Below are 27297 nucleotides of genomic sequence, written 5' to 3' on the forward strand. Positions count from 1 at the left end.
CTTGTTTGATTTCTTTACTGATGGAAGTGATTTGTAGTCTAAAGAGATACCTGTGCTGCAACCCTAATGTGGTTTTTTTTTCCAATTGTTTTAAGCAATGTTCAGCTCATAGTCATCAAGGAGAAGAAGAGAATAATGACCTTTCCCAAAACCATCTGCTTATATACATTAATTACACAATGGGCTTTGCGTGCAGGCCAATCAGGTTGCGGATTCACTTCTGCCAGCCGCCTGATTGGCTGCTCCTGTAGGCCAATCAGGTTGCGGGTTCACTTTCACCTGAAGTTGGATTGGGTGGCTCCTGCGGACCAATCAGACTGCTGATTCTGGATCCTATTGTTCTATGATTCAGCTCAGTACATAACAACTCACTTGCCTGCCCTGCCCCATATATGTATGTCATAGGCTACATCTTTGGTCAGGACAATGCCAGCACCAATAGCTCCTTGCGTGAAGAGTAAAAATGGCTGGAAGACCAAGAAGGGGGTGGGGAAGGTATTTATAGTCTAAGTCAGGCATGCTGGTTTCAAATTGTCCCCCAGGCATTTTGAAAAAGCAATCTCTTGATGCCCCTGAGTGCCTGCCCACCAAAGCAGCTCTCCCCTCTTTGTGAGGGCTGTGGTTAGCCCCCACGCCATTAGGGAGTCCCCGGCTGCATCACTCTTTGGGTCGACCAATCTGGTCGGCTGGGGGCGTGGCTAAATAAATACTACGGTACACGTTCGGGACATTGATGCTGTAGCGATGGTGGTGGCAGAGGGGCCGCCTTGACCCAGTGCAGGATTTATGTATAGGCTAAGTAGGCTGAAGCCTAGGGCCTCTAAATCTTGGGGGCCTCACCAGCCCACCCGCTCCCCAGTGGGCAGTCTCCTCTCTCTCAAAATTGCAAACCCAAGGCTTCATGTGAGGGCAGGACAACTCAGGCACAGCATCTATGAGACTTGGGGCTAGCCAGTGGGGCCCAGTTTGAAGCAGTGGGGCACAACTTGAATTTTTTGTTTTTGTAGAGCCCCAGTTCACAGCCAAAGTCTGCAAAATCTTATAGATATAAATAAAATCCAGCTAGATTGCCCTAGTGCAGAGGCCCCCTTAGGAGCGGCACATGGGGCCCAATTTGGCCAAATTGCTCCAATTGCCTTAAGGTCAGCCCTGATCAGACTGTGCAGGGGTTGGACTGACAAGCCCTGCACCTTCTAGGTCCCTGGTGTCACTATTCAGAGTACAGACACGAGTACAGACTCCTCCCAGCAAATGACCCAGGTGAGATGTGATAGAACAACAGACAATGATTTGGATTAAAAATGGCCACAACTTTATTGATTACAGCTGTAGGTATAATTTTTGTCTCATGCATTGGTTATATATATGTTTCAGTCTCTTGCCAGAGGGCTGAAACCTTTTCAGGGTCGTGCCAAGGAATGTGGCCTCCCCAAGACACACTGATCAACTGAATTGGCCACCTAAGGCTGCTACTAGAAGCTCTATGGTCTATCTGCCACATGCTTGGTTTCTGGACCCCAAGACCCCTTTAAATGGAGTAACAGGGTGTATGTCATATGAGGAACATGTGCAGGTAAGGCATTGTGGGGGCTTGGGACCAGCAGGCAAACACTGACACGGACAGCACACACAAGCACACTATGTAGAAAGGTAGCACACATAGAGCATATCTGCGCAGGGCTAAACTGAGGTATGGACTGAGGGCAATTTTGCTTGGGCAACTGCCAGGGTAACTTCCAGGAAGGAAGGGCAATGAGTTCAATGAAGAATTAAAAGGGATTAAGAAAGGTGGGAGCAGGGCTAACATGAAGCAACAGAGTTGCATATGCCATGAATTTGAACTGGCCTGAGGATCTCGATGGAGCAATACGTGCTAAACCTAATGAGTATTATCTTTTTTGCAAGGCCTATTGAAATGCTTGGGAGATGTCGGTGACAGTAGAGCAATAGGACACATGTATGGATTACATTACAGGGTGGATGGGGATATGCATACATCCAGACGCCCAAAAGCGCAACACACAGCGTGCTCCTAACGCAGAATGTTAGCAATAGTAGATAATGTTTGATTGGTAAACAGGCAGCTTAAGCAGAATGTACCATTCCTGTGGAAATTGAGTGCAAGCAAAATAAGTTTTAGCAGTCAACGAAACTGGTGGACGTGTAGAAAGGTGAAAGAATATTGGGAAAAAATTTATAATGAGTTGAAAAACTGTTTAAATTTACCTTCCCAAAAAAACCTTTTTGTTGGAAATAACCCAGACAGAAATTTCCAAGTGCCAGAAAAGTTTATGTATGTATGCAACAACAGCATACATAATTTTGCTGTTAGCCCCAAACAACAAAACAAAACAACATTTTGTTAGCCCCAAAATGGAAAGTGAGCGAGGTCCCTTGCAAAGAGGACTGGCAACTTGTTAAAATATGCAGATCTTGCAGGTTTAACACAGAGAATAAGAGAGCAAGAAGAATGTATATTTAAAGAAGAGTGAAAAGTATTTATTGAATATATGGAAAATAATTGTACACAGCTGAAAACACTGGCAGCATTAAGATAAATTCAACAGAGTATATAATATTTGATTGATGTAAAAGTGGAAAATTGATATGAATGGTTATAGTAAAATATGCAGGAAAGTATGGTATGTTCTATGAACCATGGAAGGAGAAGGAGAGAAGTCAATGGATATTTTAAAGTTTGCAAAATGTTTAATTTGAAATGTAATAAAGGAAAACTCAATAAAAAATTTACACACACACACACATTAAAAAGGTCCACACAAAACTTTTTTTGAAGGGGAGGTTGTTACAGACACTGTTCTGCAGCCTACCTTATTTTATATATTTTTTCCATGTTTGAGAAATACCGGGGGGGGGGGAGAAGGTGTTTTATCATATCTTTTATTTGAAGTACAAAATCTATTCTCTGGGTCTTTAGATGTTCAAAGAAACCTCACTGGCTGTAGTCAATATTTACATCTTAATAGCAATATTCAGCAAACTTTGGACCTCCACTTTAACATACAATTATACATCCAGACAATTATTAACAGATTTCAGGTTTTTGCAGACTTTGTTTATATAGGCATTTATATGCTGCTTTTCAATCTTTAACCCCTACCCACCATAAATAGTAAAGCAATATAATCAGGGCTTTTTTCAGCTGGAACTTGCCGGAACTCAGTTCCAGCATCTCTCAGGTGGGTACCATTGCCATTATAAGAAAACGAGGGAGGCGTTCGTGGTGAATTCTGGCACTTTTTTTCTAGAAAAATAACACTGAATATAATAAACACAAGGAAGCTAGAAACAGGATAAAATAATTATAGAATAATAAACGAGAGAGTCAGGAGCTCAAAATGGGAATAGTTTAAAGCACATTCAAGGCACATTCTTTCCCCCTCAAAGAATTCTGGGTCCTGCAGTTCATCCCTCACAGAATTACAATTCCAGCAACTCTTAACAAACTACAGTGCCCACAATTCTTTGAGGGAAATGATGTGCTTTGAATATACTTTAAAGGTTTGGTGCGTATGTAGCCCTAGATTAGAACTTTAAACTCGATATTTTTTTCCCTTTCAGAGTCATCAGAATCAGATACTAGGTGAGTCAGTTTAAGATATGCCCTGGTCTTTTCCCCAGCTCCCTGAGAAGGAGTTAATCATATCTATGTGATGGCTTACTCAGCTAGAGATGGGTGTGGCATCTGTGAATGACAATCTGCAAAAGTTTCACTGAGAATATAAGGATTATTGTAAGCATTCAGGCACAACACAGCAACCTGCATTCGTAAAAGAAAATGACTTCACCATTATGTTTGCAGTTGAGGTGGAAAGCAGGAATTGTTCTTCATGAAAAAAGGCTCATTCGTATTAAATTTTAACCTGGGCTTGCCGAGACTGGCGAAGTCAGCCAATACAAATGGATCTTTTGGGAAAGCGAGTGAAAAGATGTGGGTTTGATTTTTGTGCTAGTTTGTTAATGCTAAGTTGGAGGGTATGAGATTCAAGAGGATAGAAAAGGTGGGTGTTATAGTTAACAGAAATAAGCAGGGCCCATTTCATGAATCCATCTGAACTTGAGTTTTAAGCCCAGTCTATCAGTGGTGCCCTCAGGGTAAGACTTTGGGGCAGTGGAGCAAGTAGAACCTGGATTTAATGACCTTACAGAGAGCCCCCAATTCTGGGTAGTGTAGTTTCCCCCTCAGAGTTAAGGGTCCCAGCAACCCTTAACAAACTACAGTGCCCAGAATTCTTTGAGGGAAAGAATGATGGGCTTTAAAGATATAGTGTATACACAGCCTTCATAAGTAACACACATTTTTCTTTTCTTCCCCCGCCCCGCCACACCATCCCATGTGTTGCCACTGTTCCTACATTCCTAACATTACTAAACAGTTTGCTAACCCTGACTTAAAAAGAATAAGAAACAGCTATGTGCATGTGCAGTTTTTCACTTTAAACTTACCAGGCATACCCATGGCTTGCTACATTTTCAAATAAGTGAAGTGATGTGTGTGGCCATCTTAAGAGTGGGGCCCTGGTAAGACAATTGTCTGAAGTTACCTTAGTTTGTTATTTACAAATAGTATTTACAAATGATCTTTTAATTTTAATAACCTATTAAAGTTCACCAATTCACTACTATTAAACTTATTTAAGATTCAATCAATCAGTTTATTATGGTAATAGACCAGCAGTTTAAAAATGGGTAAAAATGCAATAATTATAACAACAAGATACAATAGTTGTAAGAACAAGCCATAATAAAAACAGGGAGAAGAGAGTCACTAACCAACTAGAACTTTGAATGTTACTGAAGCAATGCAGCTGAACACTTGCGAAGAAGAATCATGTGTCTGAAACACAAGATTTCGTCAACTAAATGCTGGCTAGTGGGTGACCAGGGGAGGGAGATCACTACCCTGTTCCATTTGTCATTTACGCACCTGCAAATCTCTGAGACTGAGGCCAACCCATACATTATTCATCAGCCACTTATAAGGAGATGGTGTTTAAGTGCACATGTGAAGGAATGGCATTCGTTTCCAAGCACTCAGAAACATAACAGTGAACACACACCAAGGAACAGACACCACTGATCTCAGCCCCCAGCACTTTTGTGTTTACAGACATGCACCTGTCCCAGGCAAGCTCAACTGCCAGAATAAAGGTGAATCAGCCTTGAAGTTAAAGAACTTTACCTACACAATTCAGACAATGGCTGTGAGACTAAACACACTCAGGAATCACACAGGGTTCTTCGTTGTACATGGTACATGGTAACAAAATGATAATCTTTTACTCCAACAGCTTCAGAGTTTATAATTTAACTGATCTCAACTTTGCGTCCTGCAGTTCTGATTCCATGGAGTAGTGAACCAAGAGTGAGATGCAAGCATTGAAAACAGTAGTTTAGGGATGTTTTCAATGTGTGACATTTTAATGTATTTTAATCTTTGTTGGAAGCTGCCCAGAGTGGCTGGGGAAACCCAGCCGGATGGGCAGGGTACAAATAATAAATTGTTATTGTTATAGTGTATATTACTATTTTAATTACTTGCCATGCATATTTGTGTAAACTTTGGAGACCTCTTGACTATAAGCTACAGACAAAAGTAAGGCATCGGGGTCTCTAGCTAGAGACTCTGGAAACCTTACTTGCTGTTCCACTATGATAGCCTGGTTTGTTCTCTGTGGCACAAGTCCTGTGGCCCAGCAGATGGACAGAAGGTGGCACTGCAGCCACCTTCTAACCACTCAGCTAGGATTATGTGATACAATACTTGATGGACATTTAACCAATGTTATACATTTATCAGTGTACCCTTGATGTGTTACAAAAATGTGACATGCATAATCAAGCACAGTAGCATCCTCCCATCCATCAATATTCCTCACCTTTGTCCTTTATCTCTATCTTTTGAACACCCTTCTTTCCCCCCTCCTCCTCCTCCTCCAGTCTATTCACTTTTCTTCCTCTTTCTTTCATTTCCTATTAATTTAGATTGTGTCCCATACTTCCCCAGATGAGCCCTTAGCATCATGCATAGGGTTTATCTTATTTATCCTCACAGCAGCCCTGCGAGATAAGAGTATGGGTGAGAGTGTGGCTGGTCCTGAGTCACCCCAGTGTTACCCATTTCACAGCATTTTCTCTGCTTTCGTCTTTCCTTCACATCATGCATGTTTCCTGGCACTGCATATAGTCACAAAGAAGTAAGCAAGCTTCGGGATTCCTCAAAACTCTTCCTCCGGCTGGAAGGTTAAAGGCGAAGACTGGAGTGGGGAGGAGATGTCAGGATGTTTCTGGGAAAGATCCAAATGCCTTAGCTTAAGGTCTTCTGTTAGTTGGTGATATGGAACTTGGGAGAGTGGGGCGAGAGAGCTGCGTAGGTTTTCTCAGTCAGGCTCTGCCGTATGCAGTAAGGTCTCAGGCTGCGAACCCAAGGGCGGACAAAACACCCTTTCCTCACTTTCCCTCTCCCTCGGAAAAGATCAAAGGCGGGAACGACTCTGGAGAAAGGCTGCCTTCCGGAGCCAAAAGCCTCTGCACCGGGTAGGGCCGTATCACACAGGGCCAGAGGGCGGGGTAGCTCCGCGCACCCTCCAGGTGAACCCTCCCAAAGCGCTACACTCCGCCCCTCGACGGCTCGCCTTTCCTGCCGGAGCTGCGGCCGGCCCCATTTTCTTATCACCACCACCGGGGGAAGGAGAGGGGGTAGCTGGACGCCCGCAGCGAAGAAGGCACCTAAACTTCTTCCTCTCCGGGAGGGCGCCGGGCCGCTGCTTCTACTGCTTTGGGATTCGGAGCAGGGGCCGGAGGAGGCAGCAAAGGGCTCTCGCCATGGCTTGCCATCTCGGACCTGGGATTTTGCTGCTCGTGGTGAGTTATGAAGCCCACCCGGAGTTTCCCCACTATCAGATTTGCCCGAGAAATATATTGGGGGGTGGGTTTGTCTGTGTGCGTGCGGAGAGAGCTTAACTTTCCCAGTTTTATTCCGCACTTCGAAGCATAGGGAGGGAAAAGGTCGCCCCGCAGGCGAGTAACAGGCTTGGCTGCTGGTTGGCGGAAGGCTTTTTGCTCCTGGAGCGTAGGAGCGCGCGCCACGCCCGAGAACCTCGGCGAGGGAGCAGGAATGGCTGCGCGCCCGTCCGGAAACGCCCCTCGGCGAGGGGCTCTCGGGGTCACAACCGGCCGGGGGGTGTGTGTCACAAACTTCGCCTTCGCGGGAAACGTTGGGAAATGGGTGGCTTAGAGGTTCGGCCGTTGTTGCAGGAAAAACAATTCACCACGCGCACGTTCGTTCGTTTTTTCTAAAAAGCGCAACCTGGAGCCCTGCTTTTATTTCAACCAACTTAAGGGGGAATATTCTGTCAAGAGATTAGACTTTTTTGGGGGGGGGGGACTTGACTTGCCGTCTAGGTGGCGGGAGCTGAATCCCTCCAGGCAAGTTGCTGCTAGCTTGGCCGTCTCTCCCGGTTCTCTGCCAAGAGCCTTTCTGGGCGGGGGTGGAGCGACAATAATCTATTGTCTGGTCACCTCCAGGTAGCTATGAAGGAAAGTCTTTGTAAATAGGAAAGTAACTGTAGGGGGGTTTGTTTGTTTTGTTTACTTTGTTCTAGCTGTGTGTTCCCTGCAGGACATGGAGATCTATTGACAGGCATTAGACAGTGTGGTGTGGTGGTTACTGATAGGTTATGTTAGGCCAAGGAGCCATCTGCCTTGCATGCGAAAGGGCCCAAGTTCACTCCTTGGCCCCTTCAGGTAGGGCTGGGAGAGGCTCCGCCTGCCTGAATCCTTGGAAAGCCACCGCCAGCCAGTGCAGACAGTACTGAAATGAACTATGGTCTGATTCAGTAAAAGGTAGTTTCTTAGGGTGGAGAAGAACCAGGTTCGAATCCCCACTTGGCCAGCAAGCTCACTGAGTGACCTCTCAGCCTATCCTACTGCACAGGGTGGTTGTGAAAAATAAAATGGAGGGGAAATCTCATGCAAGCTCCCTGGAGGACAGGCTGGATGTAAATGTAAAGATTTTATTTTTTAAGTGGTGGAATGGCCATGTTCAGAAACTGCATGCAGGGGAAGGGCACTGTTGGGCAGAAACCTGTTACCTTCATACCCTCTCTGTGAGCTTCTTGGTGGAATCATCAGGTTGGTCACTGCAGGAAACAGTGAGTGGTGTTTGATGCTAGTCTCACACAGAGTAGACCCATTGAAATTAATAAACACGACTCAGGTTTATTAATTTCAATGAGTCTGCTCTGAGTAGGGCTCAGTTGAGTACAACCCAGGATGCCAGACTAGATGATGAACACTTGGTTTGCTTCACTTGGGACTTCTCTTAGGTTCTTATGGTTAAGAATCTATATGTGGACTAGCAACCAGTAAAACATTTTAAACTAATAATTTAAACTAATACCTGGTTTACTAGTAATACATATGAAAAGGGGTCTTAGTGAACCACAAGCTTAAGATGAGTCAGCAGTGTGATGCAGCAGCAAAAACAAACTTAACTAATGCTATTATAGTTGCTGCATCAACAGAAGTATAGTGTTCAGATCAAGAGAAGTAATACGTAGTACCACTCTATTCTGCCTTGGTGTGACCACACCTGGAGTACTGTGTCCAGTTCTGGGTGCCACAATTTAAGAAGGATATTGTCACGCTGGAATGTGTGCAAAGAAGGGCAGCCAAAATGATCAAGGGTCTGGAAACCAAGCCTTATGAGGAACGGCTGAGTGAGTCAGGTATGTTGAGCCTGGAAAACAGGAAGCTGAGAGGGAGATACGATAGCCACCTTCAAATATCTTAAGGGTTGTCACATGGAAGATGGAGCAAGCTTGTTTTCTCCTGCTCCAGAGGGTAGGACCTGTATCAATGGCTTCAAGTTACAAGCAAGGAGATTCTGACTTAACAGCAGGAAAAACATTTTGACAGTGGAACAGACTCCCCAGAAGGTAGTGGACTCTTCTTCCTTGGAGGTTTTCAAGCAGAGTTTAGATGGCCATCTGTCATGGATGCTCTAGTTGAGTTCCCTGTATTGCAAGGGGTTGGACTAGATGGCCTTTGGAGTCCCTTCCATGGGTGTACCCAGCATGGGGCAGGGGGGCAGCTGCCCCCCCTAGAAGCAGGGCAGCTGGAGAGGACAGGCAGGGGCACTGCCTGCTGTGCTCCGCCTCAGCCTGCTTGGCTGAAGTGAAACGGCAGCGGCAGCAGCGAAGCTGCCTCCGTTGAAGGAAACCTGGACCTGGACCTGGGCTAACTTCAGTCCACACTCCTTCAAGTCACAGCGAGCACAGCACAGAAAGTGCTGCCCCACAATGCTCCGCGGCACCTCATTTGCAAATGAAGTGCCATGGAGCATTGTGGGGCAGCACTTTCTGTGCTGTGCTCGCTGTGACTTGAAAGAGTGTGGGCTGAAGTTAGCCCAGGTCCAGGTCCAGGTTTCCTTCAACGGAGGCAGCTTCCCTGCTGCTGCCTCATTTTAGTCACCACTGCCATTAAAGGAGCGGGTGAGGCAGGAGAGCAAGCGCAGGTGGCTCCGTGTGCTGCCTTGCAAACGGACCCCTTTCCTATGGGGGGCGTGGACATTGACCATGCCTCCTGGGGGATCCTGGCCATGTCATTGCCAGCTAGCCAATCGGGTGGCTGGGGGGGCGTGGCTGGTGTGCCCCCCCTAGCTTTGATCCTGGGTACGCCCATGGTCCCTTCCAACTCTGTTTCTAATTTTATGGGCATTTGCTGGATCATTGTAAAAGCAATGTGTTTTCTCTGGCTTATGCTGCCCAAGATAGTTCAATCTCTCTCTCTCTCATTCTCTCTCTCTCTCTCTCTCTCTCTCAGAAGAAATAATTTTTAATTTTTTCCTCGCCCACCTACTGCTGGAAATACCAGACACTCTGTTCCACATCTTTTATCTTATTGAAGATCTTCTTGAAATAGACAAGTTTGGAACTGAAACCACTCCTTCCTCAAAGTAATAATACAGTAATAATAATACAAAACCATTGTTGCTGTCAGCTTAGCAAATATTTATTTATTTTACAAAATTTATATACCTCTTGATTGTATCAAGTAGTTTACAAGAAATATTAGAATTGCCAATTAAAAACAGTTCAAAGCAATTAAAAACATTTTAAAATAATTAAAATTATCAGGAAAATACAGTAGATTAAAACATTTCGGCATCTACATGTCTGGAAACATCTCTTGATGTTCTTCTCAATTACTGGTACATCACCCTGTGGTGTACTTTGCATAGGGAAACTGAACCCAGACACGTCCTGACTCATATAAAACTTTGAGGAAATGACAAATATTCCAGAGAAGAGTGTTGGTTCCTATACATCTTGTGAAGCAATATACACCATGCAACCACCATTCCTTAATTTGTGCCCTGGGGGTTTTGTCTGACTGGTTTCATTCCACTTGCCCTGGAACATCTTACTGATGTCATGGTTCAGCCCTAGAAAAAATGATGCAATGATAAAGAACAGAATATACTTCCCAACATATGCAGAGAATTCCTACCTGTAGACAAGTCACTCTTGCAACTTGCTGATGGGAATGATGATTCTCCACTGCCCTTTGACACCTGAAATGTATAATTTCAGGACCCGCCTTGTTTTTTGTGACTGCATTTTTGTAACTTCCTTTTAGTAGAGATTCAGCAGGTTTCATCCCTGCCTTCTTTGAGCTGTCACATAAAAACAATAAAAAGTAAATAACATAAAAAACAATAAAAAGTGTGCATGCACACAAAAGCTCATACCAAAATAAAAACTTAGTTGGTCTTTAAGGTGCTACTGAAGGGATTTTTTTTACATAAAAACAATGTTATTTAGACAGGCCTTCAAAGCATTTTTAATATTTAGTTGAGAGCTGCCCAGAGTGGCTGGGGAAACCCAGCCAGATGGGCAGTGTATAAATTATTATTATTATTATTATTATTAATCCTGTTTTAACATTTTATGAATGTTTTTATTGTTACATCTGCATGGTGTGCATCGCCCTGTATTTTTAAGGAAGTGTAGCTGGTAATATTTCAATAAAAATATGTATACATGGTATGGATAAAGTGGGCAGAGACTGCCCCCCCCATTACACTATAATTTGCAGTAGCCCCTTGAAATTCATTGGAGGTAGATTCAGGACAGACAAAAGGAAGGACTTCTTCACACAAGACATGATAAATTTAATTATAATTATTATCACATTATCTGCGACAGGTGTGTTTTTGGTCCTATCTTTAGCAACTTTACAAGTCAATTACAGGTAGATAAATTCATGGAGGACCAGTAGCTATAACTAAATAGAGTCCCCAGTTGCTGGAAAGCAACTGTGGATAGGCTATTGTAAGGATGGAAAACCTATGGCCTGAATTAGATGGAGCCTTGATCTGGTCCAGTAGGCCTCTTCCTACATCATATGTTCAGTATTGGAACTGATAATGCCGAGATGCCATTGACTTACTTAAGGGCAAAACTACATGTTACATACTGTTCTAGGAATGGATTGAGTATCACTCTGAGAGAAACAGTATGGCCTTTTTCTCACCCACCTCCACTTCTGCAAGCTAAGCCATAATTTAGCTTTGTGTGTCATCCAGGCTCACTCTTTATCTCATTCCTGACAAACCATTTACAAGTTCATGGTTTGTCTGGAGAAGAGTACACTAAGCCAGTGCACTAAGCCAAAGCATGATTTAGCTCACAGCAGTGGCAGAACTGGAGGAGAGGAGCAGAGTGCCTGCAGCTTCCTCCCCAAGAGCCTGCATGCTATCACATTCACAGTTGTGCTCAGCATTACATGCAAATTGAGCCTATATGTAATTTCCCCAGTATTGGAATTCCCCCTTGACTTGAGAGTGGAGAGTTGGCACACTAGTCCGTGTGTTATCTCTAGAGCAGGGTTTCCCAAACCTGCGTCTCCACCTGTTGTTGGACTGGCTAGCAGGACCAGTGGCCAGGGATGATGGGAATTGTAGTCCAAAAACAACTGGAGACCCAAGTTTGGAAAACCATGCTCTAGAGCAGGGGTCAGGAACCTTTTTCAGCCATGGGCCGGTCCACCATCCCTTAGGCCATGTGGTGGGGTGAACTATATGGGGGGGGGGGGTGAACAAATTCCTGTGCCCCACAAATAACCAGAGATGCATTTTAAATAAAAGCACACATTCCACTAATGTAAAAACACGCTGATTCCCGGACCGTCTGCGAGCCGGATTGAGAAGGCGATTGGGCCGCCTTCCCCTGCTCTAGAGAAATGTTGTGATTTCCATTTGCTATATGTTAATCATGTTCATAGGTACTTCTTGTAAGGTCAGTGGTTGAAACTTCTTGCAGCCCAAGAGATGTTGCTGATGATTTATTCCATGGTGGCTACTGAGGTCTGAGATGCAAGAGCAGTTAGGCCTACTGTTGGCTACAATGTTGTAGGGGTTAAACTAGGCCAGGCTTCCTCAATCTGGGCCCTCCAGATGTTTTTGGCCTACAGCTCCCATGATCCCTAGCTTGCAGGACCAGTGGTCAGGGATTATGGGAATTGTAGTCTCAAAACATCTGGAGGGTTGAGGAAGCCTGAACTAGGCTTTCTTTCACCCTGGTCAAAAACTCAGTTCGACCCCCACACACCCGACATTTGTATACATATGCACATACATACACTTCTTTGCTCCCTTCCGATATTCAGCTCCTCGGGGTTTCTTTGACATTCTCATTATAGCAGGGGCAGCTTCCAGAGGCTTCACTTGAACTCACTGCAGCATACTCTTGAACTTACAGCAGTGATTCTCGTGAGTAAATATGCATAGATGCTAACGCTGCAAGTCCTTGCCCAGTAAATAAGGAATTGTTTCACTTCCTTTTCCACAGCACAGGGTTATTTACTTCTCCGTCTGGTTTTAGTTCTCTGGGTCTAATTACCCATCATTTAGCTATCCTGTAAATCCTTACATGAAAATATGTGGCAAGTTACCCTCATTTAATCCTGCCATGCCACTGATGTAAATGCTTAATAAAACAGAAACTCATATCTTGCATGCCAACATGGAAAGGTCACTCTTCAGGTGAAAGATGAAACTGCTAATGTTAGAATGGCAATTATATTTATTTCAGGGTGGAAAGAAATCAATGACTTAAAAAATAAATAAATAAATAAAATCGGATTTTTTTAAAAAAATTAAATAAGAATTTTTTTATTTAAATTGGTTTTTTTTATTTAAATTTAAATAAAATGCTTTTGGAGGAAAAATCTTTCTAAAGATAGTTTTCTGTTTGAGTTACATTATAGTCCAAAGGATATTCATCAGGAAATAAGGATTTGTTTTAAGTTTTTTATGTGTGCTAAAACTCAGTCTAAGGTGTTTTTTTTTTAAAAAAATTGTTTAACCCAGGGGTCCCCAAACTAAGGCCCGGGGGCCGGATGTGGCCCAATCACCTCCTAAATCCGGCCCTCGGACGGTCCAGGAATCAGCATGTTTTTACATGAGTAGAATGTGTCCTTTTATTTAAAATGCATCTCTGGGTTATTTGTGGGGCCTGCCTGGTGTTTTTACATGAGTAGAATGTGTCCTTTTATTTAAAATGCATCTCTGGGTTATTTGTGGGGCCTGCCTGGTGTTTTTACATGAGTAGAATGTGTCCTTTTATTTAAAATGCATCTCTGGGTTATTTGTGGGGCATAGGAATTTGTTCATATTTTTTTTCAAAATATAGTCCGGCCCCCAACAAGGTGTGAGGGACAGTGGACCGGCCCCCTGCTGAAAAAGTTTGCTGACCCCTGGTTTAACCACATCAGTTAACAAACATGGATACATATGCTATAATGTTATTGTTTTAGATAAATCAATTGTTTAAATTGTTATTAAGGAAATTGTTATTTTTCTCCTTCCAATAAAGTACAGCAGAAAAGTTGCCCGAATATAAATAGTTAACTTACTAAACCTCACAATAATTTCATAACTATCTGTCAGTGTATAACCAAATCAGTAATTTTTGACATAACTGTAAAAACTACTCTGAAAATTTATTATTCCAAAAATGAAACCTTCATCTGGTTGTAAATATTAAGATTATACCAGCAATAATGAATCTTTCTGTAAAGAAAATGATTTAAATCAAATCTTGCTGACTAGTGATTTAAATCGATTTGATTTAAATCAAATCCACCCTGATTTATTTATATATAAAAGGTAGTTTTCAGTCGACACTAACATTTGATCTGTTTCTACAGCAACCAGTATTTTATTTTATTTGTAATATACTATGTGTTTCCTTCTCCTGTGGTTTTGATATAGGATATCTTAAGAACCTTACAAAAGAAAGACATCACAGATCCATACTAGACAATAAGCTTGAAAATAGCTTCATATTCAGTAAAGAAAGGGTCCCTTTTCTCCTATTTATACCCATTAGTTTTATTCTTAGTTTTTTATCAGCTGTTGCCATTAATCCAATTTTATTTTATTGCTAAAGTAATATGTGGTGTGTGTGTGTGTGAATATTCAACTTCATTGCTGTAATTCTTCCAGAAAATTTAAATGTCTCCTTTCTAATCTCTCCTTGATCTTGCCCTCTAGTCTATAATTTACACCTCAATAATTGCTTGTTTGCTTTAGAAAAGGCAATCCCTAAATGTTTCACTGATCTATTCTATTATGAACTTGAATTTTTGTTTTATCTTCTAAGTCTCTCAATACTTCATCTGTAAGATGAAAGGCTAAAAGTTTTGTCATTTGTATTTTGTTGTTTGATTAAATTCATCAACAATATTTAAACATTCTGTTAGGCATATTTCAGCTTCAGTATTTGTTAATACTACATCACCTGCATATAGGCAGACCTTAATTTCCTGTCTCGGACAAGTTTTTACCTGTATCGTGTGAGGAAAAGGGGCATGCTGATATCCTCACCCCCAAATGCAGACATGATGCATAAAATGGAATAAAAGGAACACGTTATTGAACAATCATAAATCTGTAGCAAGGCAGTGACAGTGCAGATAAATGAAGGCTTGAAACTAAATGAGACTGAGAAGGGAGCATATGCTCCCTGCTCCCATGACCTTATTCTTCCCAGTAGGAATGGAAAGTCAAACACCATTTTTGTATTTGTTGCATAGTAATGTTTGTATTTATTGAATAGTAATTCTAGGGCTACAATTGTGGCACTATGTTAATAAAGTGAATCGGCTGGTTTGCATGCCACCGTTATGATTAGAGATCAAGGGGGGCATGTTCTATGGCATATAGTTAGAAAAATGGTTTAGTGGACTGATCTGAAACTTGTCAGTTTATGAGAGGTGGGTTTGAGGATGGTCCATCCCAAATTTGGGGTGGAAAGGATAAGAAGTGGCTTATTTTGAGCAAGTTAAACATTTGAGACAAGACATTTGAGGCACGTTGGCAGGTGTGTTTTACTTCCATAGAATTTGCTGGGTTAATTTTTCCAGAAAGTTTCCTCCATTTGTACTATGTGATTTGGGAAACAAGTGGTTGTGCAAAGTCAAGGAGATAATCTAGTACAGTGAGGAGAAAAAGTATTTGATCTCCTGCTAAATTTGCCCGTTTGCCCTCTGACAAAGAAATGACCACCCATAATTTTAATGGTAGGTTTATTGTAGCTGTGAGAGACAGAATAACAACAGGAAAAACCCCAGAAACCCAGAAGACTAAAGTCTGAGATTGATGTGCATTATAATGAGTGAAATAAGTATTTGATCCCTTTGCAAAAGATGACTTAGTACTTGGTGGCAAGACACTTGTTGGCAACTACAGAGGTCAGACGTTTCTTGTAGGTGGCCACCAGGTTTGCACACATCTCAGGAGGTATTTTGTCCCACTCATCTTTGCAGATCCTCTCCAAGTCAATAAGATTTCGAGGCTGATGTGTAGCTACTCAAACCTTCAGCAGCTCTCGCCACAGATTTTTGATGGGATTAAGGTCTGGAGACTGACTAGACCACTCCAGGACCTTAATGTGCTTTTTCTTGGCCACTCCTTTGTTGCCTTGGCTGTGTGTTTTGGGTCACTGTCAAGCTGGAATACCCATCCTCGACCCATTTTCAATGCCCTGGGTGAGGGAAGGAGGTGCTCACCCAAGATTTGATGATACATGGTCCCGTCCATTGTCCCTTCGATGCGGTGAAGGTGTCCTGTCCCCTTAGCAGAAAAACACCCCCAAAGCATAATATGTCCCCCTCCATGTTAGACAGTGGAGATGGTGTTCTTGGGGTCGTAGGCAGCATTCCTCCTCCTCCAAACATGGCAGGTTGAGCTGATGCCAAATAGCTCGATTTTGGTCTCATCTGACCACAACATTTTCACCCAGTTTTCCTCTGGGTCATTCAGATGTGCATTGGCAAACTGCAGAGGCCCTGTACATGTGCTGTCCTGAGCAAGGGGACCTTGCAGGCTCTGCAAGATCTCAGTCCTTCACAGCGTAGTGTGTTACCAACTGTTTTCATGGTGACTTTGGTCACAGCTGCCCTGAGATCATTGACAAGTCCCGTCCCTCCATGTAGTTCTGGGCTGCTTCATCACCGTTCTCCTGATCATTGCAACTCCACGAGATGAGATCTTGCATGCAGCCCCAGACCAAGGGAGGTTGACAGTTATTTTTTGTTTCTTCCATTTGCGAATTATTGCACCAGCTGTTGTCACCTTCTCACCAAGCTGCTTGGCAATAGTCTTGTAGCCCAGTCCAGCCTTGTGCAGGTCTACAATCTTGTCCCTGACATCTTTGGACAGCTCTTTAGTCTTGGTCATGGTGGCTACTTTGGAATCTGCTGGATTGATTGCTTCTGTTGACAGGTGTATATTTTGTACAGGTGCTGTAATGAGCTGGGATTACAGGTAAGACATCTCCCTTACAGCAGGTGCTTCTAATCTCAGCTTGTTACATACAGTGAAGATACCAGGTAGCCTGACATCTAGCTGGTTGATAGGGAATCAAATACTTATTTCACTCATTATAATGCACATCTCTGACTTTTGTCTTCTGGGTTTTTTTCTGTTGTTATTCTGTCTCTCACAGCTACAATAAACGTACCGTTAAAATTATGGACTGGTCATTTCTTCGTCAGAGGGCAAATGGGCAAATTTAGCAGGGGATCAAAAAAAATCCCTCAATATATGTGCTTTTGTCCAATAGTAGTGTTACATTGTTGTAGTTTTTATTTGGCATTTTTGTGGTTGAGGTTAATGGGAATTCAGAAGAGTGTCCCAAACACATGCTTGGTGTGAACTTGTTTTGAGAGAGGGTTAAGTTGAGGGAGAGGGTTGAATGGAGCCCTTGGCTGAGCTGCAGCCTTTCAGTTGGACCTAGTTGCCAGCACTGGCAACTCCATGAATGGTGAGTAAAGACAGGTAAGAGTCAGAAGTTCAGCTGGGCTAGGAAGGGAGGTCTCCTTCCTTGAGAGCTCGGTAACACAGCTGATCCCACTGGGGCAACTTGCTGTTAGTACCTTGGGCAGGAATGGCTGCATTCCTGATCAGGAAATCCATAGCACAGCCAAACCCATTGGGGCTGATTCACAATTGTTCTTTTGCACCTGCATTTCTGCCTTCCCCACACCTATTAGGTGCGAGCCATGTGGGTGTGGTTTGGGCAAAACAGCCTCATGGGCCAAATTGGGAATCGTGCCAAATTTGACTCATGGAGCAGAGGTGCCCCACCCTTGGCATAACACATGGCAGCATGATCCCCTGCTTGCCACAAAATATATACAGTATGTGCTCAAGACAAACTTCTCTTCAAGACATACAGTACTGGTTCTCTTCATGTGTCTCTGTGATACATTCATTTGTATCATTCGCATTCTGCATTTGTATGCGTACAACCCTTGCTGTTTTTAGAAAGCACCTAAAATTGCTAGGTGCTTTTCAAAAATTAAGAAATAAAGACTTGTCTTGCCCTTATTTTTAGATAGTAAGCCTGCAGGCATCTTAGGGAGGAAAGTAAAAAGGAAGGAAAAGAGAGGGAGAAGAGATGGTTATCTCTATGGGGCATTAGAGGTTTCCTTGCATTTAATCTCTCCTCTGCAACTGGTGTTTGCACTGGAAATCCCCCAATGATGCCTTCCCTTCCCACCCACGAACAGAGGCTTCAGAAAAGGACTTTTCTTCAGGAATGTAGTACAGACGAAAGTGTTAAATTCTCTCTGTGTGTCTGCTGCGATCTTCATAATTCATCAGTCCACACCAGCCTCATGCTATTTCTGTTGTTTTTTAAACATGCATGTTACAGACATATTTAGCTGCCTCTCTAGATTGGCCCTTCAAGAGCCCTTGCATGTAAAACCAAAGGAAAAGTGTCACATAATAATAATAATAATAATAATAATAATAATAATAATAATAATAATACATTTTTATTTGTATCCCGCCCTCCCCCGCTGAGGCCGATGCCAGGGCCTTTGAAAGGGAACTGTAGCTTTTACTGTTTCACTGCAAGGCTGCTTTCTGGTTTGTTTTAGATAGTGGAAATATTTTGGAAAGCAATTCTGTGTGACAGCTTAGTCTGACCAGCCCTTTTGGCATTGATGTTTAGCAACTGTACAAATATTATTTGCAATGTTGACTCCCATGTTGGTTCAACATGATAGAATGCTCCTGCTCGTGGGATTAAAATCCCAATTTAAGTCTGCTTTATTTTATCTCATAAGAAATGTCTGTAAGGGAAGGTGTGCAAAGTTCTCCAAGTGGGCAGAAAAGATTTTCGTCGTCTGTGTACTTAACGCACTTCCATTTTGAGCTAAAGCTCACAAGTCTTTACAGAACCTTCTGCTGGTTCATACCTGTACAATCCCGAGAAAATGCATGAATCAGTTTCAACTGTGTTATGACAGAACGTTTAGTAATGCAAGGGCAGGGTAGCTTTCACACAAGACAAAGAAAATGCATTTCTCACCCAAAACAAAGAAATCCACCCTGAAACAGAAACCTCCCCTAGGTTAGAAACACAACTTGGAAGCGTGCTGGGACTTGCAAAACAATGATTTAATATGGACACACACAAATGTCTGCATTGAAGTTAGGGAGCTGCCCAAATGAATACTTATTGTATAGGCTGCCAGTTCCTGCAACACAGTTTACAGTCGCTTACAAAGGGTGTGTGTCTTCTGATGTTAAAAGTTTGAATGTAAAGCATATTTCCCAACATCAGAAAATGTTAATATGGGTATAAGCTCTTCCTTTTTATTTGGAAGTTCTGTTTTCGCCCTGGCATGTTTATGATCCCGTTCTGAAAGAAAAGTCAGCAGAACTCATGATCTGAATGAATGAAAGCTCATTAACTCAAATTGTTTTTTTATAAAGATGCATATTGTTGACCATACTGCCATGTGGTAAATGCAACTTGTGCATGGATTCTCTTCCATTCTTTTTGTGAAATCTAATCTTACTTTGCTGACTTGCTGCTGACACAGGTCGCCAGTACACAAACCACAAGGTTGCTGCAGGTTCCGGTGCCACACAGTGAGCTTATATTGGGTGAACCACTATTTAAGCAAGTATTGCACGACTTGCTGGCTAGTAGACACTCAAGCCACACTGAAAATTTCCAATTCAAGGCTATCCTTGTATCGGGAGTTGGCAGAAATGAATAAATTTATTTGATATACAGAATAGGAGAATGTCACTCCACTGACCTCATACTTTTTGCATTCAAAGTGCCTACCCTCCATTTATGCAGTGAGAGCTGTTGTCTGCTTAGGATTTGGGGAGCACCCTATCATAGGGTCTCCTTTTTTGCCTGCTCCATACTGTTGGGTAAATTTAATTTGTATTCAGGGAGAGGTGTGGCTTGCTTGCCAAATTTGCATTGGTTTCGTGCAGGTGAGGAAGCAGAAAAAGCCCAGGTTTACTGAAGCAGAATTGGATTGGGGGCACCAATTCAGGTCTCTGCCAGTGCATTATGCTGGAGGGTCTCCTTGAGGCCTGACTAGGTGCACATCTGGGTGAATGCCAGACAGCGGAGGCCGGGTATGCATGTGGGGACAATACCCAAGGTTTACTTGGCAACAAAGGAGTCTTTCCTTCCTGGTTCTTATTTGAGGAGCCACAGCTCAGGGCTGTAGCACAGGCTTCTAGGGTGGTTACTAGAAGATTTTGAAGAAGTCTTCACCTGCCTGTTGAAATTCAGTTTGATTGGATCAGTTAACACATGCAGGTTTGTTGAATGTAAAGTTTGCCAAGAGATGGTTATGGAAATGTGGGACTTGACAGGAAATTATCCTTGTAAAAAATGGTCTTTCTTTGTTCAGCTCTGGGGGGGGGCTTGTTGTAGGAAGTATACATCCATAATACTACTGCCATAGTTCAAAGTCCCTAGTTCAGATCTAATCTCTGTCGTGATGATCTCCCTAGTCTCCACCTAAAAGGGGGGGTAATAAAATGGCCAACTTTATCTTTCTGCTCCGGGTATAAAGCACTCTGAGCTATCCAAAACAAAACACCATCTATTTTTTTTAAATATTTCTTTTTCATCTACATTTCAAAAAGCAGCCCAATATAGAAATATATGAATGAGGCAGCTATTTTAGACGTTGTTCAGCAATGAAAACAATTCAGTGCAGCCACTTAAAACCCAGTCTAGTGCAAGGGCTTAATATCATTCATGTCCCCAAAGCCTTGCTAAGCAGGGAGGTTTTAGCCATCACCTGGCAGAAGGTCATTAAAGAGCAGCATGATGATAAATTACATTTATTAATCACTTGTTAGCGATTTACATTTTAAAACATTGATAAATCATACCAGGGGTTCCCAAATTGCGGTTGACAGACCATTAGTGGTCTGTGAGCTTTCAGGTAGTTCAGAGTACGCCTGTATGAAATATATTGATTTGTAAATGTATTTTTGTTGCTTCTTTTTATTCTCATGTTCTGTCTTCCTGTGTTAAATTCAAATTGTAATACAGTAAAATATAATGTAAGAAAAGAAGCAATAAAAAATACAGCCACGTATCACACAGCATCTTACACAGTGCATTACAAATGCTGCAAGTGGCAGGAAAATCATTAAGCATTCCTGGATGGAGGATGAGAAGTTGCCCAGGAGGGGGAATGTCCCAAGGAGAACTGCAGCCTAACAGTGGAGCATCCTGGCTCAGCTTGTTAAGCAACAATCATTCAGTTGTGTGAAGGGGAGAGCAATCCATAATTACATCTCTATATTATTAGCATCTCTATAGTTTTCATTATAGGAAGGAACTCTGTATAAGGCTGCCATTTTGTAAACTTTTGCAGCAGCTGTTCATTTATTGTACTATGTGTATCAAGCTTGAGTTGAAGCAAGGGCAAAGTCTCCAAAGGTGGTTTATTCATAGAACTGATAAGTCAAATAGCAGTGTTTTGTCTCATGACTCTTTTAAATGTGGAAATAAATTAAATTAAGCCTGTTTTGGATTTGGCCATACTACCCTGTTCATACAATCTGGGAAGCTAAGCAGGACCAGCTGGTACCTGGATGGATTTTAATAAGATAATCTTTAAGCTTTACTGTTTGTTCTATTGTATTCAGTTTTAACATTACTGGGTGGACGAACAAGGAAAAATGCATTTGCTGAATTTCTCTGACACTGTGCACAGTTATTTTAACTCTCATGCTTGTTTTGTAGCTTTCAAAAATACATTTCTATATTATTATTTTTCAGAGCTGTGCCATCTTTGGGAATGGACTTCACATAGAGGTAGGAGATGGTGTGAAATTGTAATGAATGGAACAAAAATCCTTCCAAAATGAAGCTGCAAAGAGAGGGGAATGAATTCAGGTAGAAGGGAATGTATGTAGAGCAGGCATCCCCAGACTTCGGCCCTCCAGATGTTTTGGACTACAATTCCCATCTTCCCCGACCACTGGTCCTGTTAGCTAGGGATTATGGGAGTTGTAGGCCAAAACATCTGGAGAGCCACAGTTTGGGGATGCCTGATGTAGAGCATAAGACGAATGGTGGTGTCTGGGTGGGGGGAAAAGAATGTTAAATGCCTAACCACTTCCACAAAATAAATAAACACACGGAAATAACACACGGGAAGCTTTTCAAGCCTTAAGGAAAAGTATTCTTGCATTTATTTACAAAATAAGATATTCTAGGTACTGTATTGTATACAAAAAATAAAATATATACTTTTGAAAATAAATTATTTAGCACCAGATTCAACCAACCCAGCATATTAGAGGAAGCATAGCTGGTACAATAGGGCTTTCCTGCCCCCACCATGTCTCCCCCAAATCCTCTCTGGAGAGTTGTGAGGGCCTCCAAAACAGAACATGGGAGGAGAAGGGGGTATCATTACATCTGGAAAGCAGAAATGGAACCATCAGTAGAGTGCAACATTGAATTCCTCCTTTAAATTTGCCATCTGTAGGGCTTCACTGAAAATGCAATAACATGTCAGTGAGGTGCATCATCTATTCCTGACTTCGCTGCATTCAGCAGCAAGTTTCCATAGGCAGTTCAAACAAAAATGTGTTACAAGGCCCCTTCAGACCTTACCACTGAATAGTAGAGGGTGGAGGTTACATGGCTGGTGCACTTTGAACACCATTTCATGGTATTAAAAGCCAGGAGAGGCTGACTTCGGATAAAATGTGCATAGGATTGTGCCATTAGTCTGCGCAGTATATTAATTTCATCTGTTTTTTCTAACAAGCCCCACATTATTATTAAATGGAAAAATACAAAAAAGCATTTTTAAAATAACCTTGTTCATTATAGATGTTCATTCAGGATGTTGACATGCACACAGTGTTCCATATTTTTTATATTTAACAAGATTTATATGCTGCTTAGTCAACAAAAACCTCAAAGCAGATCATATATAATAATATAAAATATTCACTAAAAATTCTGACAGAAACAAACTTGGAAAAACTAACGGACATAACATTTATCAAAATATATGCTTTCCTGGCAGATTCCTGGAGGTAGCAACAAGCAGCTCCTTCATTCGGACGGTCACATTAGACAGAAGCGGGAATGGATTGTCCCACCTGCCCTCCTCAACGAAGAGAGTGAAAATAAGAACCCAATTGCTAAAGTAAGTCAGAGCCAAATGAACAGAATCCTGAGAGATGTGGGGCAGCCTTGCTATGGGAATGGGTATCTCTTTGACATCATCATATAGCACCTCCTTCCTGGGCTGCTTAACAAAAACAAATAGTTAATTTCTGTGGGTTGTATCTAATGCTAGTCCTACTCAGGGAAGACCCACTGAAATTAACATAATTTAGGTTGATTCATTTCAATGGATCTACTCTGGATAAAGCTTGGTTGGCTATAACCCTATGATTGCTTTATGTAAGTCACCTTGTGAGGGCTTTGTTCTAGAAAGCAGCCTAGGTAAGCGAAGGAATAGGGAACGCAAGTCAATTGATTGCTGATTAAATACTGGATTTTACACCAGACTGTTCTGTACTGATAGCATTTCATTGGTGACATGAGATATCACATCCTCCACTAACTCTTTGTCCTCACTTTAAAGCCTGTTCCTACCCTTACTTCCCAATATATATCCCTACCTATAGTCACCATTCTTCCATTTCTGCAAGTCTCCTGCTGTCTCTCTGAGCTCCACATTTCTCCCTTCTGCCTAAAGATTTCTCTAACAATTCCCATGTAACAGGTAGGTAGCCGTGTTGGTCTGAGTCGAAGCAAAATAAGAAAATTCCTTCAGTAGCACCTTAAAGACCAACTAAGTTTATATTTTGGTATGAGCTTTCGTGTGCATGCACACTTCTTCAGATACCAATGAAGAATACCAGATACCATTCCCATGTAGTTGCACCTCTTTGGCCATGTTCAGGTGTTTGCCTAATAGTGTGATGGCTAAAAGCAGGAGCACGTATTGTCCCAACCCGCAACATGCTTGTGTATGTCATCCCCCTGACCTTTCCCATGTTGGGCTTCTAATGATATGCAGCAGAGAGGTGCCCAAGATATTCTACTTATAAATTTTTTTATTAACTACCAAGGCAAGTATACAAAGAAATTATCTTGTTTATTTGTACAGGGGCATTTAATTTCCTAAAACTCTGAACGTATTTTAATCATGTTCCTTACAGATACGATCTGATCATGAAGGTGACCCTGGGGTAGTTATTACATACACTATTTCAGGCCCAGGAGTCACCGAACCACCATATAATTTGTTTGTGATTAATGGAAAAACTGGAGACCTGAACATAACAAGAATAGTTGATCGGGAGCAAACACCAATGTTCCATGTAAGTGAAGCAATTCGTCTTCCTTTTCTTATTAAGCACTCAGATTGATGTCAATTGCCATCATTCAACTTTTACTGTATTGATTTGAATTCACACATATGGATTATTTACTTTTCTGCCAATATTCTTCCAGCTGAAAGGTTATGCAATGGATCAGTACGGTAATAACATGGAAAAACCATTAGACTTGAGAATTAAAGTTAAAGACATAAATGACAACTACCCAAAGTTTTCAAAGTCAGTTTTTATGGGCTCTGTTGAAGAATTGTCTGAAGTAGGTAAGTCCTGGAGCTTTATTTAATACTTTCAGTCTAACTTGATAGCAATTTTGTTTTCTGTGCATATCCTTGTACTTTTTCCTAACTACCGTATCTCTTGGTCCCTTGTGTATGGTTGAAATCCTGTACTTAGTAGCAGATGTGTCTCTTTCATTGATTTCACACAGATGTGCAGGGTCATGGTATTGCAATAGGTTAGGAACATCACACGCATTGGTCTGAGGTTGGTCTTCAGAGGGGAAGATGCTGGAAAACGTAGCAGAGATTAATAGTTCAAGGTACACCTGAAATCCTTGCTTCTGCAAACTATTAAAGATGCAAGAGCCCTGTTCTTTTGCATCCTACCTTGCCCTGGTCACACAGGATGACTGATAAAATAAACCAAAGCTTTCTTTCGTTATGTGATGCTGCCTAGAAAATTATAGTACAGTGGAACCTCTACTTACGAATTTAATCTGTTCCGGATGCACATTCGTATGTAGAAACATTTGTAAGTCGAAACACGGTTTCCCATATGAATGCATTGGGAACGGATTAATTCGTTCCGGAGCCTCACCTCGCTCGCTGCCCTGCGCTCACCGCCACTGCTGCGAGGGTGGCCTTCTGCTGGCCTCGCGGGATCGGGCCCTTGCTGCCGCCGCCGCTGCAAAGCCAACCTGCCAGCCTCGCGGGATCGGGGCGCCGCCGTCGCCGTGAGGCTGCCTCTCCTGCCCTCGGCTTCTCCGCTCGAAGCGCAGCCGGAGCCGCCATGCAGAGGAAGCGCCCTCCACCCCTCGACGCCTCCCCAGCCTAGGCGCCTGTCCAGTACTGCTGGCTCCACCGGGAGAGGCTCTGCATCACCACCCGCACACTGGGAGAGGTGGCGGGGTGATGGGAATTGCAGTCCTGGCGATGTCGGAGGCCGTGTGGGACTTGGGCTCAGTGCTGGCAGCGGCAGCAATGCAGAGCCTCTCCCGGCGGGGCCAGCAGTACCGGGTGGGCGCCTAGGCTGGGGAGGCATCGAGGGGCGGAGGGCGCTTCCTCTGCATGGCAGCTCCGGCTGCGCTCCGAGCAGAGAAGCCGAGGGCAGGAGGCCGGCCTCGCAGCGGCGGTGAAGCCCCAATCCTGCGAGGCCAGCAGAAGGCCAGCCTCGCAGCGGCGGCAAGGGCTCGATCCAGCGGTGGCGGTGAGCGCAGGGCAGCGAGGCCGTTCGGATGTCAAAAATTTCATAAGCGCGCCACCATTTTTTACTATTTTTTTTCCCTTCGTTAGTAGAAAAATTTGTAAGTAGAGTCATTCGTAAGTAGAGGTGCCACTGTAGTTTGGGAAGGGAGAGTGCATTTGCCTTACATTCTGACTGTGCAGGCTTTATTATCTACCCTGGAGAATGAGAATGTTGAATTGTGCCACTTCCGACTACAGCTAGCAGGTCTCTTTTTGTAATGGCCCCTTGGACAAAAGAACTCGCTGCACAGTGGAGGTAGGGGTGGGCTAGGACAATTTTTCAAGGTCTACTCACGGCATAGGGGAAAGAGAGCACCTTTCCTCAAAGAACCCTTCGTACATGCTTACATGCTGTGCTTTGTCTAAAGAAAACCGTGGCCTGCACTCCCAAATAACTGCAACACCCTACATGCAAGCCAGTCATTAATGGTGCTTTAGAACTTGGGGCTCTAAATAGTACAGGGTGTCTGTGTGCTTAGGGCAGGTTCTCTGCTTCAGACCTTTCCCCAGGGACAGGACAGTGCCCGGGCCGGGGGGCGGGGCAACAAACATGGCTGTGAGGTTGCATGAGGGAGAATGCCCAAGTAGGAAAATGGTGTTGGAGGCAGGATAGCTGCGCCAAATGGGCAGGAAGGAAGCCACTACCATGGCTAGGGATTACAGCTCGAGAATGGTATTGTGCAACCCAGCCCTATCTGAGCGAACATGAAAGCATTTTGAAGTTTGATGAGATGCAGTCCATTCTACCAGATCCAGAGGCAAATAACAAGAATAATAAATCTGCCTGTTTTAAAAAGCCACAGTAGTATTAGCTCAGCTCTTTAGGACAGGATATTGATTTGCATCTATTTCTAGCATCTTCATCAGAAGGAAGCTATGGGACATGGAGCTAAGAACTATGTTGCGGGGGGGGGGAAGCAAATTTGCACTGCCATGAGCACTAGTCAAACCATGGGATAAATATTATTTTATTCAGTCTCGGTATTAACGTAGTGTTTATTTTTAAATACAGTATTAGTGCATTCTTTATAATTTATTCCAAGGGAATTTTGTCTAATCTTAAATTATACAAATCCTTAGGACTTGGATGTCTTGGTCTAGTGTAGAAACAGAAAATTTGCAGTCCTCCCAATTCTACTAGACTGTACTTCCCATCACCCCTGCCCATTAGCCATGCTGGCTGGGGCTGTTGGGAATTGGAGTCCAACACCACCTGGAGAGCTATCCCTGGTCCAGTGTATGTTATTCAACCAAGCATCTGTACCTGAGCTAAATCTTTGAGTGCATCATATAAAATTCAGTACAGTATTTGGGGCATTTGGAAACCTTCCGTTCAATATATTTCGTCCAACAGGACTTTATAATTAAGTTTAATTTGAATTGTTAGGTGTTCTTGTGATAAAGATAGATGCAACCGATGCAGATGAGCCAGGCAACCTCAACTCTAAAATTGCCTTCAAGATTATTTCTCAAGAGCCTGCCAATCCTCCTGCATTTGAAATTATCCGAGCGACAGGCGAGGTCCGGACTTCACATTTTCAACTCGACAGGGAGGTAAATGCTTTTTCCTCTCCTGGATTCCTCCCCTGT

At 42.9% G+C, this 27297-nt stretch overlaps 1 protein-coding gene across 1 annotated transcript in view; it reads left to right on the forward strand.

The window, feature by feature from the left end:
• Window positions 1–6644: 6644 nt before the first annotated feature.
• The window catches only part of DSG2 (desmoglein 2), a 35459-nt gene continuing 14806 nt past the window's right edge, over window positions 6645–27297 (forward strand). The window contains exons 1-6 of the mRNA XM_035125364.3: window positions 6645–6885; window positions 21654–21689; window positions 22918–23040; window positions 24065–24226; window positions 24360–24504; window positions 27095–27261. Of these exons, the coding sequence (XP_034981255.3) occupies window positions 6847–6885; window positions 21654–21689; window positions 22918–23040; window positions 24065–24226; window positions 24360–24504; window positions 27095–27261 (672 nt within the window). The 5' untranslated portion in view covers window positions 6645–6846. The remainder of the gene's footprint in view (window positions 6886–21653; window positions 21690–22917; window positions 23041–24064; window positions 24227–24359; window positions 24505–27094; window positions 27262–27297) is intronic.

The sequence above is a fragment of the Zootoca vivipara genome, chromosome 8 (genome assembly GCF_965207765.1).
Source record: "Zootoca vivipara chromosome 8, rZooViv2.hap1.1, whole genome shotgun sequence".
NCBI classification, from domain to species: domain Eukaryota; kingdom Metazoa; phylum Chordata; class Lepidosauria; order Squamata; family Lacertidae; genus Zootoca; species Zootoca vivipara.